Here is a 14,044-nt window from a genome sequence, read left to right on the forward strand (position 1 = left end):
GGGCAGGTTTCCCGGAGACTTTTCCTTGTATTAAGAGAGGAGTTAGACAGAATCAGTTTTGCTGTTAAATGCAAGTTGTTGACTGGGCTCATACAACCTCTTTTCAGAAGCAGGGATGGGCAGTTGCTGATATATTAATTAGCCAGGCAACATCATGAGTCTTGGTATCTAAGAAGGTGAAAGAGAAGGGGAATAGACTCATTGCTAAATATTCATAATCTGTTCCTATGTGGGTTCTGTGTGAATTTGGGTCACCCTCCTGAGAACTGAATGGGAATGGGAGCACTGCAAGCAACTGGACATTCATGTTTGTATGGTACCTGCTGGGCCCTTATTTCTCAATCTGTGCATCTCTTGTGGCTGAAAAAGTGGTCCATCCATGTTAGCTCTCCATACAGTATAGACATACACACCACTAAGACTGGCCATGTTGCCATTTTTGTTTCTCTGTGGCCATCTTTTGAAGGGAATCCCAGAGCTCAGATATTTTTCTCCTTTTTGTTTTTGGTGCTTTCTGCCCCCGCCCCCCCATCTGCTCCTAAAATGCTGTAGGGTGAGAAGAAACCAGTTTCTTAATAGGTATGGCTTTTCCATCAACATGAATACATGAGAATACCAGGAAGCCCCATAGACGTTATGTGTTGTGATTCAGGGTCAGCCTGTGGGTTCGGCAGTTGGGTCGGACGAATCAGAGGAGGAGGGGGGGGTTGAAGATCTTGCTGATGATAGCCCTCAGGCAGGCCCCTCCCACTTGGTCACCATGGAGACCCAGCTGTGTGAGCCTGACAGTGTGGATGAAGATGACCCACAACTGGCCCTGTTCAAGGACGCCCGACGCAGGAGGCAGTCAAGTAGGAGTAAACAGAGGAAGGCTGTGGGGCTTCTCGGAAGGAGGCAGAGAGAGGCCACGCCCTGAACTCTTTATAAAGGGAATGTTTGGGGAGGGCTGGTTTGCTGAAAGCAACCGCTCAGATAGTGTTTCAAAGCTCCTGTATCTTGGTACGTGTCTTGTTTGTTTTTTGTAGTAATAAATTTGGCAGACATCATTCCAGCCTCTTGCCGTTTATAAAGGGGTTGCCTTTTCTGCAGGGCCGGTAGCAGGCTGGTACAGAACATTATGGTTTCCTTATGGCTGCTCTTGCCATAGAAAAGGAAAAAAATATTTGCAAGGGAAGGAAGGAGAAAGGAAGGCTCTGGACTGGTCAAAGTACATATTACATGAGCTCTAAGCAGTTCACATACATATCTGTACACAATTTAAACAGTTTCCAGGGAAGGGCTCAAACAGCATGTGAACTGTACATATCAGAAGTACATTAACTCTTTCACCTGCCATAGTCCTGAAAATTCAATCAATCAATCAGAATAGAGCTGGAAGGGACCTTGTTGGTCTTCTAGTACAACCCCCTGCTCAAGCAGGAGACCCTATACCATTTCAAACAGATGGCTGTCCAGCCTTCTTTAAAAACCTCCAGTGATGGAGCACCCACAGCTTCTGAAGGCAAGCCGTTCCACTGGTTAATTGTTCTCACTGTTAAAAAGTTTCTCCTTAATTCCAGGTTGCTTCTCTCCTTGATTTGTTTCCATCCATTGTTTCTTGTCTTGCCTTCTGGTGCTTTGGAAAATAAGTTGACCCTTTCTTCTTTGTGGCAGCCTCTCAAATACTGGAATGCTGCTATCAGGTCATTCCTTGTCCTTCTGTTCTCCAGACTATCCATACCCAATTCCTGCAACTGTTCTTCGTATGTATTAGTGCATATGTTTCCGTGCAGAGAAGAGCATCTTAGTTGCTCTTTTCTGCACTTTTTCCAAAGTACCAACATCTTTTTTTGGAATGTGGCAACCAAACTAGATGTAGTATTCCAGGTGTGGCCTTACTAAGGATTTATAAGGTGGTATTAATACTTTACTCCCTCTCCTAGTGCTGCTAACCCTCACGTGTGAGCACCCATTGATGCAAAGAGAGTGAAGGACATAATGTTATTTACAGTATAGTGAAGGAGCAAAGAGATAGCTTTATTGTTGCTTGGACATTGTCACCAGTTGGCGGGAGGACTGTTAATGACAGCATGAATGCTTGCATTTACTCTTTTCGTCTGTTTTATTGTAAACTTGGGCCCATCAGATACAGTCTACATAGAACTGATGATAGCTATTTCCTAGATTTTTTTGAGAAGTTGGATTGTTATTTGATGTGATAAGAAAGCTGGCTTGCCAGGATGAATCTGACTTTTGATCACATTAGTTCTCCACTGTTCTTTACTTCTTCAGCCCTTGGCAGATTTGATAGGACATCTTGTGTCTCATCATGAGAAAGGCAGGGCTAGATGAATCAAAAGTTGGAATTGCCGGAAGAAACATCAACAACCTAAGATATGCAGATGATACCACTCTAATGGCAGAAAGTGAAGAACTAAAGAGCCTCTTGTTGCGGGTGAAGAAGGAGAGTGCAAAACTTGGGTTGAAACTAAACATTAAGAAAACCAAGATCATGGCATCTGGCCCTCTCAATTCCTGGCAAATAGATGGGGAAGAAATGGAGGTAGTGACAGATTTTATTTTCCTGGGCTCCAAGATCACTGCAGATGGGGACTGTAGTCAAGAAATTAAAAGACGCTTGCTCCTGGGGAGGAAAGCCATGGCAAATCTAGACAGCACACTAAAAAGCAGAGACATCACCCTGTCAACAAAAGTGCGTATAGTCAAGGCTATGGTCTTCCCAGTTGCAATGTATGGCAGTGAAAGCTGGACCATAAGAAAGGCTGAGCGCCAAAGAATTGAAGCCTTTGAACTATGGTGCTGGAGAAGACTCCTGCGAGTTCCTTGGACTGCAAGGCGATCAAACCGGTCAGTCCTAGAGGAGATCAACCCTGACTGCTCTTTAGAAGGCCAGATCCTGAAGCTAAAACTCAAATACTTTGGCCACCTAATGAGAAGGAAGGACTCATTGGAGAAGAGCCTAATGCTGGGAAAGATTGAGGGCAATAGAAGAAGGGGATGACAGAGAATGAGGTGGCTGGATGGAGTCATTGAAGCAGTAGGCGTGAGCTTAGATGGACTCCAGAAGATGGTAGAGGACAGGAAGGCCTGGAGGAACATTGTCCATAGGGTCGCGATGGGTCGGACATGACTTCGCAACTAACAACAACAACAACTTGTGTCTCAAGCAGCAGGCCCATCTCCACTAGCATTGTACTACAAAGGTTCATTTACATTTCTTTTCAGGAAACTGAGGCCAAAAAGGGGCTTCTAAGGCAATGGTGGGATTCAAATATGTGAACAACCAGTTCTCTGTGGATGCTGCTTCCAGATGTCAGTTCTGGGCCTGGGCAACAAAACATTAGCTACCGGTTCTGCCAAGGTGGTGCAAATTGGCTGAATCCCACCACTGTTCTAAGGTGTGTGTGTGTGCTTGTGTGTGTGTGTGTGTGTGTGTGTGTGTGTGTGAGAGAGAGAGAGAGAGAGAGAGAGAGAGAGAGAGAAAGATACAGAGTAATCAAATGCTATGACACAGCTTTGTTCTATAACAAGCAAATATCAGCATAAGCCATATCTATTTTTTTTAACACTGTGAAAAAATACAATCTGTTCCAAAGCCTCCTCTATGCAGCTAGTAAATACATGAGATCTTAAATTATTTCTCCAAAATGGCTGGTTAATCTTCATCAGAACACTTCTAAATATAATAGGGTTCTAATATACTTAGCAGGCACTTGTCAAATCTACCCCTACCCAGTTTATAAAATGGCTCACATGTATTGTCATTCTCCTATGTGAGGTACACCCAAAGTTGGACCTGGCTTTTCAATAGTTACTCAGTGTGAACAGACTCTTACTACCATCCTTCTGGAATCTCTGTCTGTCCCCAAGTGACATCCTGATTCCACAGTCCATTTGTACAAAGTGCCATCTGCAAAGTTTAGTCCTGGTGTCAACAAGTAGAAGCAATGTGAGTCACAAAGCAATTAAGCTCAAGGAATGGTGAAGTGTTGACTGTATTCTGTCCCAAAGACACCAGTGCCAGCTGCTTCACGTGCTAATCTCAAACCATCTTTCTATGTTTGCTGTTCTTAGATGGGGGCTTGTCAGCCTGGGGACAGTCATAAAGCAAGATTAGAAACCCAGAGTAACTAATTGTTTATGACTCACTGTCCTTGGTCTTTGGCCCTAAGAAAGCAGCCCTTCCCTTCGTTTTCCTCGGCTGCCCCCTTGTTAAGATGTCAACAGTCCAAAAGAGCCCCACATCCTGAGCTTCAAAACAGAATAAATTGGTTTAAAATGTGACATGAGTGTAACAAAGAATTAAAAGTTTCTTTCATGTGTGTGAAAGCTGCACGTGGTTGTTTTTTTTTTTTTTGCAAAAGTAATATTTGCAAAGATTGACAAGAAATGGATTAACATTAATAGAAGCAGATTATGGTTGGTCACACAGTCAGCCAGATGTTTAAACTGGATTTGGCATTTTTATCCACCTACTGAGTCCTTCCCAAGGTCTGGGTTAGCCAGATGTTTTATTTATTTTTATTTATCACATTTATTTACACACACACACCCTTTCACGGTTCAAGGTGACTCTGAGCAGCTTGATTTGTGGTTTGATGGTGTTAAAGGTATTGTTGCAGGATGTAAATTGTTGCAAATAAAGCTGCCTTTTGGAATTGACTAATGATAATTTTGTCAATGCTGATGTTTATTATTATCATGATTACATTATTATTACACAGTATGCTATGACGTTATTGACATCATTGCCGAGTGCCTGAAAACAGGTTTAGTTCAAACAAGAGATATTTCTCAGTAATCACACCTAATCAGAATGATTAGTTGATAACTTCCAGAAAATAAAAATAAATAAGAGAATGCATGAATAATTTATTATAGTTCTTTTTATTTTCTGTATATTTAGACCTTACTGATTATTTACAGAGCAAAATTCAGCAAAACAATCCAATCTAACTCAGCAAACTTTTTATATGTATATAATCTTAAGATTAGGAAACAATTGGAAATAGATCTTCCTTGCACCCGTCCTTTAATGTGGGAGAAACAAAGGTTTTGAAAGAAATTTTAGCAATAGTAGTTTAATTAAATGAATTCAAAATGAATTAAATGAAACATAATGACTTGATATTGATGCCCCAAATATAATAGACTAAACGTCAGCTACAAAACAAAAATATTCCATAAATATTTCCTATGAAGAATAAATGCAGTTAGCTTTTAGCATGCTAAGCCAAGAAACACCTTGTTTATTAGTGAAATGAGTATGTTACAAAAATCTTTTGCCTATAGAAACAGAGACATGAAACATTTCAAAGCCATTTAATAATTCAAGTCTAGTAATTTGTAGCATTAAAAATATCGTTTGCCTTACTAAGAGTATCTATCATGCTCTAAATAAGGAGTGTCAAACTCGCAACATCACATGACATGTTGTGACACATAATGACTTTTTCTCCATTGCAGCAATGGAGTGGGTGCAGCTTTGGCATGACACATCTGGCCCACGGGCCGGCAGTTGACACCCCTGCTCTAAATTTAAAAAAGCATATGGCCACATTCTCTCAGTCCAGCCCACCTCACAAGGTTGTTGTGGGAAAATAGGCAGAAGTATTATGTACTCCACCTCAAGTTGTCAAAAAAAACGGAATATAATTAGTTGTTTAGACAGGATTTGGCATCTTTATCCACCTCTTCTGGATCAATGACCTAGGATAGGCAGACCTGGTTGCTTATTTTATTTATTTATTCAAATTTATATGCTGCCCATCTCCCTGATAAGACAACTCTGGTCAGCTTGTTTGATGGCATTGTGTTGTTATTATTTACTCCTTCCTCACCTTCAGACTTCAAAATAGTACTTTAGTGTACTTCATAAAAAAGACTGAAGGATAATAACAAATATCTGAAAGATTTTTAAAAATTATTTAGGCTTATAAAATTACCTTAAAAACACATGCAAAGAAGATAAACCTGAGCAGGCAGAATGAAGAAACATAAACTTGGTTTTGTTAGCAAGTACTGCAGATTGTGAAGTTGAGGAAGAAGAAAGAAGAAAAAAGCAATTAGTTCAAAGCCAAATTTATATCAAGAGGGTAAAAGAAAGTAATCCAATCAGCTACAGATAATTTTCGATTTATGACCTTCATTTAACAAGTGTTTGAAGTTACAATGGATTTGGGAAAAGTGACCTGTCCTTGAATTTATGACCATCACGCCATCCACATGGTCACGTAATCACAATTCAAGCACTTTGGCAACTGGTTTGCATTTATGACAATTACAGCATCTTGCAGTTGTGTGATTGTGATAATGACTTTCTTGATCGCTGCTAACGGTCCACACCAGGTTAAGTCATAATGTGGTTTGCTTGTTTAATAATTTAGTTTTTGTTTCACTAACAGGTAAACTCCGCTACTGTAGTTTGCCACCACTGTTGTTTGTGTAAACTCAGTCATTATGGACTGCCATTGATGCTTGTTCAGCAAACCTTAGATTAACACAATGGGTGAATCCAGCTAATGTAGATTTTCTGCATCTCTTTGCATGTAATGGTTGCTATAAGTGGAAATCAAGCAAAGATGTAAGGAGGGAATAAGTTGATTTATTTTATTTTTAGAATTCCATTTCGAGGTTATGCCCTCTTCTGTCAGCTATAAATCAAACAAAGAAGATGCCCACATCCATTTTAAAGAACTGGTGAACTTTTCCTATAAGTTTAATTAGAGTACTGGCAGCAGAGCTCAGCCAATCCCAATGTATACATGGTTGTACTTTGATAATAAAGGTTCATTCATTCATTCATTCATTCAGTGAAAAGTGGAATCCTGGTCTTATTGATTCATTCTGCTCCTTTCTTCATATAGGGAAATCATGACTGAGTTCCCACATTGTGGGAAGGCATTGTTTTAACCATGTTTCTTAAATAAAACGTAGTGGGCCTAGTTGGCACATAATATTATGCCATAAGGTATATTTACAAACCCCAGAATGATTGGATTTACATATATGAAGTGCACCGCAGTCATCTTTACCAGGTAGACCTGACAGAAAACACAACCAGATAAACTAACTCTACTTTATTGTAAAGCTATATAACAGGATCTTGCAAGTCTGAAAGTAAAATTCTCCCACAGTCTCCTTTACAGCCTGAAAAACTAGGGTGGGTCCCTTCTGAGCTTCTTGCTCCACCCACCAAGGCTATGCTGTTTCTTATCTGACCATTATCTAGGCAGCATCTTTCCACTCATCACCCAATGTCTTTCTCACATACTGTTGACCATGAAGATGAAGCACTGTGGTCCATACCCAGAGTCCCTGTTTTACAGCCAGAGAAGCTTTAGAGTAGCCTTTCATTAGGACTGCCCCTGATGGTATGGGGCTGCAGGTGCCAGAACCCTCACCTTTATAGGAATATAAATCCAGAGGCAATAACAGATTAATCAGAATAGTACTGATGATGTTACCTAGTTTGGGTAATGAAGAGTCTGCATATAAACAAGCAAGCTCAGAGAGCATCAAGGCCCCTTCAGATAAATCTCTTGCTAAGTAGAATGGCAATCCAAGCTCTCATCCTCAACACTGAAACACTGTGCAGGAACATGATGGGAGGAACTAGGAAAAACATGGATCTACAAGCTAAGTGTCTCACAGCAAGTTAGATTCCTTTGATATGGAATATATGCATGAATAAAATTTGCAAGAAAACTACGTTGGACTTTGGCATTCTAAGAGACCCTGTTTTATGGAAGCTAAAAACTGACTTCCTTACCGCTTTTGAGGACTTTGGCAAGTTTTTCGCCATCTTGATTGTCGTGTTCTTTCCCACCTGTCTCTCTTGCCTACTTAGCCTTTAATATGACTTTAATCCCTAATGGTATACATATAGCTAAAACTGGGGCTCAGCTTCTGTCATCTCACCTGGCCTATAATTTGGCTGGGATGGGCTTGAAATAATTGGCTGCTGCCTTTTTGACCAATATAACAAGGCCTGAGTAATAACCAGAGGTTGATAAAACATAATTTAATCATTAAACTTGTGAGTCACCTGACTCAATAATTCTAACCCAGATCAGATGAAAATTCAGATTTTTTTTTCTAAGTACACTGCTTCCTTATTTCTTTTTTCCCCAAATGTCCATGTTTCCCCCCCCCCACTTAAATACTCTGAGACAATAGCAAGTCTTTTTTTTTCTAATAGCAACAGGCCTATTTGGTTTTAACCTCTAGGAATGAGTTGATTATATTTGTCCAGTAGAGTAGCATATACAAAAAGGCGCTGGGGTTCCAGTGTTGAGAGTCTGATAACTAGTTTGAATCTCAGATAATCCATATGATATGTTAGTCTGGAGATGTAATGGAAAGGCTGGGTTTAAGGCATAAATTCTTCCTTGATAGTCATTGGTGAGGTGGAAACTAGATTGGTGGTGCTGCTGCAGATGCCGCCTATTGGGCCAGGAGTGCCAACCGCTGGTGGGGTAGGTGTGGTTGTACTGGCAGGCTGCGTTTGCTGCTGCATCTTCTTCTTGTTCACTTTCCTCTCCTTTGCTCTTCTGTTCTGGAACCAGATTTTCACCTGCAGGACAAATGAAGGCAGTAAGATTAAGGAAGCTCTTGGGAAACAATTCTTCCTAATCTATAATAGTTTACCGTTAATGTGAATGATTAGTGAAGCTGTTAGATAAATATTGCAGAGGGACTGCTTTGCAAACTTCAGAAAAGTGTGTATAGTGAAATATGAGGGCACTTTTACTCATATAATGGTTCAGGAAGCAATTAAAATGAGACTCAAGCAAATGGATCCACCATTCTTCATGCTTATCTAAAAGTCTGTTCCTTTATTTCCAAATGAATATAAATTTTTGTATGTATAAGATGATATTAAATATCCTGAACATGTACCCTGGCACAGTGGTGGGATTCAAATACCTGAACAACCAGTTTTCTGCATGGACACCGCTTCCGGAAGTCCATTCTGGGCCTGGACCTCTGAGGCCCAGAATGGACCTTGGGAAGTGGCGTCCACACACTCCCGGTAGTCCGTTCTGGGCCTGGGAGGCCTCCCCCGGGCCTCCGAGGTTCAGAATGGACTTCTGGAAGTGGTATCCATGCGAAAAAGGGCTAGGCCTTCGGCTGGTTTGCCAAAGTCAGCAAAAAATTAGCTACCGGTTCTGCCGAACTGGTGCAAACTGGCTGAATCCCGCCCCTGCCCTGGCAGCTCTGCTTAGAGAGCCTGCGTGATTTAAAAATGGGGTGACAGTTTGTAACCGGAAGTGTCTCTGGAGCGCTCACCTGCCGCTCAGTGAGTCCAAGAGCTGCTGCCAGCTCTGCTTTCCGCCGGATGGTGATGTAGCGGCTATAGTGGAATTCCTTCTCCAGTTCTAGTCGCTGGTGGTCTGTATATACAACACGGTATTTGTCTTTTGTTCTGGTTTTGCCTAGCGAAAACAAACAGTTGTACATGGTGTTAAATATCTAGATATAAAACATGTGAGGCAATTGATGGCCATAATAAAAAGGAAAGACGGCATGATTGTGAAATAGGAGGAGGGAGGGAAAATCACTAAAAGGAGGGAAGAGGGAAATACAGGACCCAGAATTACTCTCCCGAAGGGGAGGGGAAGGGAGAGGGGAAGGGGAGAGGAGACAGAGAGAAATACTGCAACAATATTTTGCTTTGATAGTGGATACTTGCTTTCTGAAAATTAAGAGCCATACATTTTGTTTTCATATACATCTCCCTTTCAAACTACGATTCAGTTAAACCAAAATTAAGCAATTCTGCTTTATAAAAAATTCTTCTCAATGAGATTTAAAACTGTTGCATTTTTAAATCTTCATTATTTACAGGGAGGAATTTGCATTCATCCCAACCTGTTCACTTGCCTGGGGCATGTTTTTATTTCTTTCTCCCTTTATTTGTACCCCTACCTTTATTATTTTTACAAATAATCCAAGGCAGTGAACATATACAACACACCTTCCTCCTCCTCCTCCTCCTCCTATTTCCCTACTTGAACTCATAGTCTCTTGCTTTCTAGTCTGGTGCTTTAACTACTAGACCAGCATTCCCCAACCTTTCTAGTTGGTGGAATAAAGGTTGCTATTATGATTGTGTAGAAAATATATAGAAATGTCTATATAAAATGAAACTTTGTGACTGGCTGCCACATGATGTGGTGAGTGTTTCTGGGAGTCTAGGAATCATCCAGATCAGGGGTCCCCAACCTCCAGCCCATGGACCAGTACCGGGCCACAGCATGACAACAACCTGTCTGCAAAGCCCCATCCGTGGGATGCAGGCAGCATACAAAATTACACACTGTCCAGTCCATGGAAAAACCTTTCTCCATGGAACTGGTCCCTGGTGCCCCAAAGGTTGGGGACCTTTGATCTAGATGCTAATTCTCACATGCTATTTTCCAATGCTATGATTCTGGTATTCTGTCTAGCTTCTCTTTATTAATTTTACTTCAATTTTCCTCAATTTTTTAAAAAAGCTTTTTAAAATAATGGACTTTGAAGATGCAGATGACTATTGACACTTCTGACCTTGAGGTTGGAAAAGAGTCCTGAGGGTACTGTGGACAGCTAAGGAAACATGCAAATCAACTAGATAATCGCTGGCTGAATGACCTGACCGACATTGACAACTTCTTTATGTAGTTTCCATAACTTTGAGGGACGCAAGCATTTCATAAAGTGTCCTTGAATGCCATCATATTTCCCCAGTGTAATTTTCTCAGCAAGACAAACACAAGAGCTATAAAATTTAAGTGAGACAGGAAAAGGAAAGTAATTGAAACAGACTTTGAGTAGGAAGGAGATTTCATGCAAGAAAAATAAAAGATGCCCAGAAAAAAAATTAAAATACTCAAGTCATATTAAATGCCTATATACTGTCATTCAGTAATGTTTCTACTATACAACTTGTAAATATATATATAAAACAAATCAATCTTCACACATTCTAATTCAAGAGTCAATTCTTGTTAAAACAATATTAAAATGTTTAGGAAAACTAAGAGACATTTGTCTGGCAATAAAAAGAAAATATCATTGGTCTTTGATATACCTGCCTAGGGAGGAAAAATTCTACAAATGGGTGCAACAATCATTCATGTTTTGCTGGTTTCCAAAGAGACATTTCCTCTATTGAAGGGCTTCCAATATGTTCCAAGGCTCCAATTAATCCTAGCTGCTAGAAATCTGCATTACTCCTGCCAAAAAAACTAATAAATGAAATAGTTATCCCTCTCCAAGACACTCATAATTTACACTGTAATACAAGCTCTGAGAAAATGTTCCATACCCCTGAATGGACTTGATTTTTTTATGTGGATATCAGGGGTGTCAAACTCACAAAGTCACATGACGTGTCACGACATATCACAATTTTTTTCCCATTGCCGGCAATGGGGTGGGTGCGGTTTTGGCATGATGCATCCTGCCCGCGGACCAGTAGTTTGACACCCCTGGTGTATGTCAAGGCTGGATCTAAGAGCAACCCCATTCAAAAGCCTGATCCTTCAAGATGAATTAAGCCCTGTGTAGAAAAGAGCAGAAGAGATGTCCCTGGAGCACCTACTCAAAACAAACAAAACTGATAAAATAGCTAAACACACTCATCAATATACCTTGCATGTAGTAGGTCTCAGAATAAATCATAAATATTTTTTATCTAGAAATAACAGGCTATGGGTGATGGGAAAGACCCTTGACTGGGACCATTAATTTAACTTTTTTCCATTTAGTAAAGGGACACAGAAGTAGGCCAGAATAATTTACTCTGCCCCAACAGGAAACCTGTATTCTGCCCTGAGCAGTGCTATCTAGACAATTTTAATATGGGATCAAGTTGGCTGGCTGGCTGCCTGGCTGGACAGGACAGACAGACGGACCAACAGATACAGACACACACTACATACATACATACATACATACATAACTGTTGGTGGGTTTCCTGCCATTAGAAGAATCCATCAATTGCTCTCCCTATGATGGGACTGGGAAGGAAACAAATTTTGACTGTTAGCCAGACCATGGATTTATCCATTTATCAGAACCTGATCTTCAGGTTGGGTAGAGATTTTTGGACTCTCCTGCTTCCCAAGTCCCATTCATATTGTGGATTTAGATTTAGATTTTATTAGATTTATATACCGCCCTTTTCCTGTAGGACTCAATACTAAATACTCAATACTGGAATTAATATTAAAGCTAATCTTGGGGGGGGGGGTGAGGAAGGCTATCTATTTACCTAAAGTCTGTTCTCTTCTACTTTATTGGGAAGTCCCCACCTACCTTTTAGATTAGAAGATCCCTCTCACATTCATTACTTCATTACTTCTCTTATGATCTTATTATTATTATTATTATTGAGTTGGAAGGGACCTTGGAGGTCTTCTAATCTAACCCTCTGCTCAGGCACGAAACCCTATACCATTTCAGACAAATGGTTGTCCAGTCTCTTCTTAAAAACTTCCAGTGTTGGAGCATTCACCACTTCTGGTTGTTCTCACTGTCAGAAAATTTCTCCTTAGGTTGCTTCTCTTTTTGATTAGTTTCCATCCATTGTTTCTTGTCCTGCTTCAGGTGCTTTGGAGAACAGCTTGACTTGGTCTTCTTTGTGGCAACCCCTGAGATATTGGAATTACTGCTATCATGCTCCCCCTCATCCTCTTCATTAAACTAGACATACCCAATTCCAGCAACCATTCATTATATGTTTTAGCCTCCAGTCCCCTAATTATCTTTGTTGCTCATCTCTGTACTCTTTCTAGAGCAGGTATGTCAAACACAAGGCCCAGGGGCCAGATCCAGCCTTCGAAGTGGTTTCATGTGGCCTGCGAAGCCATCCTGGAAACAGTGAGGGAATGGCCCCTGCTGCCTTGGCCCCAGCCCAGGCCACCCAGGAGCCAATGTACAATGTTGTGGTGGTCATCTATGCTGAAATACATTCAGTCTTAGCTCCACAAGGCCATCTGGAAACAGTGAGGGACCAGCCCCTGCCACGTCGGCACTGCCCCCTAGTGCACCCTGGGCAGGTATCACCCTTTGTGAGGAATGAAGAAATGCACCATTGCCTGGAAGTGGCCAGCACATGGCCCTGCCTACCAAGATGCAGTGATCAAGGCAGGAGAGACCATATGTAGGGCCTCCCAAAGGAGAAATGGGTACATGTGATAGATCACTGCATCTTGGTTATAGCAACCGTGCTCTGCCTGGGGTTGCCCTGGAGACTTCTTTGAAGTTATTGTTGGACCAGAAAATCCTAATATTTTCTCCTGAACTTTCATAGAGTAGAAAAATTAAAATGGGATGATAGAAATGATCCACCTCTTTATTGCTACTGAATTGGCACAAAACATTTGAGAAACCAAAAGAATAGTGTCAGAAGGAGAAACAGCATCCAGTTATGTGATTTATGACAGATCAGCTATTAGCTATTAGTAATAAAACTGTAGCAACAGGTGGCAAGTGATCACCCGAGGAAAAAAATTCCTTTTTAGTCAATAACCAAACCCAAGCTAAAAAGGACCTTTTTCCTCCTTCAATAAAAATAAAAAATAAAGTGCAGTTATAGAATTTGCACAAATAAATGATTTAAATTGTGCATTTATTTAAATTAGAAAAAATAAATAAATAAATAAATAAATACAAACATACATACATACATACATACATACATACATACATACATACATCTGCCTATTCAGGCAGTGTACACAATTTAAAGCAACAAATGACAATCATGAGAGACTTTGTAGATGACAACCAACACCCTGTGTTGCACCTGGGAACCCTCTGGCAAACAATACAATTTGTAAAGTAGTAGTGTCATGTAAGCATTCTGAAGCAGTCTCATAATTACTTTGTGCCCATAACTCTTTGTGCCACTGTTTTCTGGTCCAACAATAACTTCAAAGAAGTCTCCAGGGCAACCCCAGGCAGAGCACGGTTGCTATAACCAAGATGAAGTGATCAAGGCAGGAGAGACCATATGTAGGGCCTCCCAAAGGAGAAATGGGTACATGTGATAGAT

At 40.7% G+C, this 14,044-nt stretch overlaps 1 protein-coding gene across 1 annotated transcript in view; it reads right to left on the reverse strand.

Annotated features, from left to right (window-relative positions):
- Positions 1 to 8,371: 8,371 nt before the first annotated feature.
- CDX1 (caudal type homeobox 1) overlaps positions 8,372 to 14,044 on the reverse strand; it is a gene marked incomplete at both ends in the record, with an annotated part of 44,696 nt that continues 39,023 nt past the window's right edge. The window contains 2 exons of the mRNA XM_083352297.1: positions 8,372 to 8,575; positions 9,292 to 9,437. Coding sequence (XP_083208423.1) covers positions 8,372 to 8,575; positions 9,292 to 9,437 — 350 coding nt within the window. The remainder of the gene's footprint in view (positions 8,576 to 9,291; positions 9,438 to 14,044) is intronic.

Source organism: Vipera ursinii, assembly GCF_947247035.1.
Source record: "Vipera ursinii genome assembly, chromosome: 2".
NCBI classification, from domain to species: Eukaryota; Metazoa; Chordata; class Lepidosauria; order Squamata; family Viperidae; genus Vipera; species Vipera ursinii.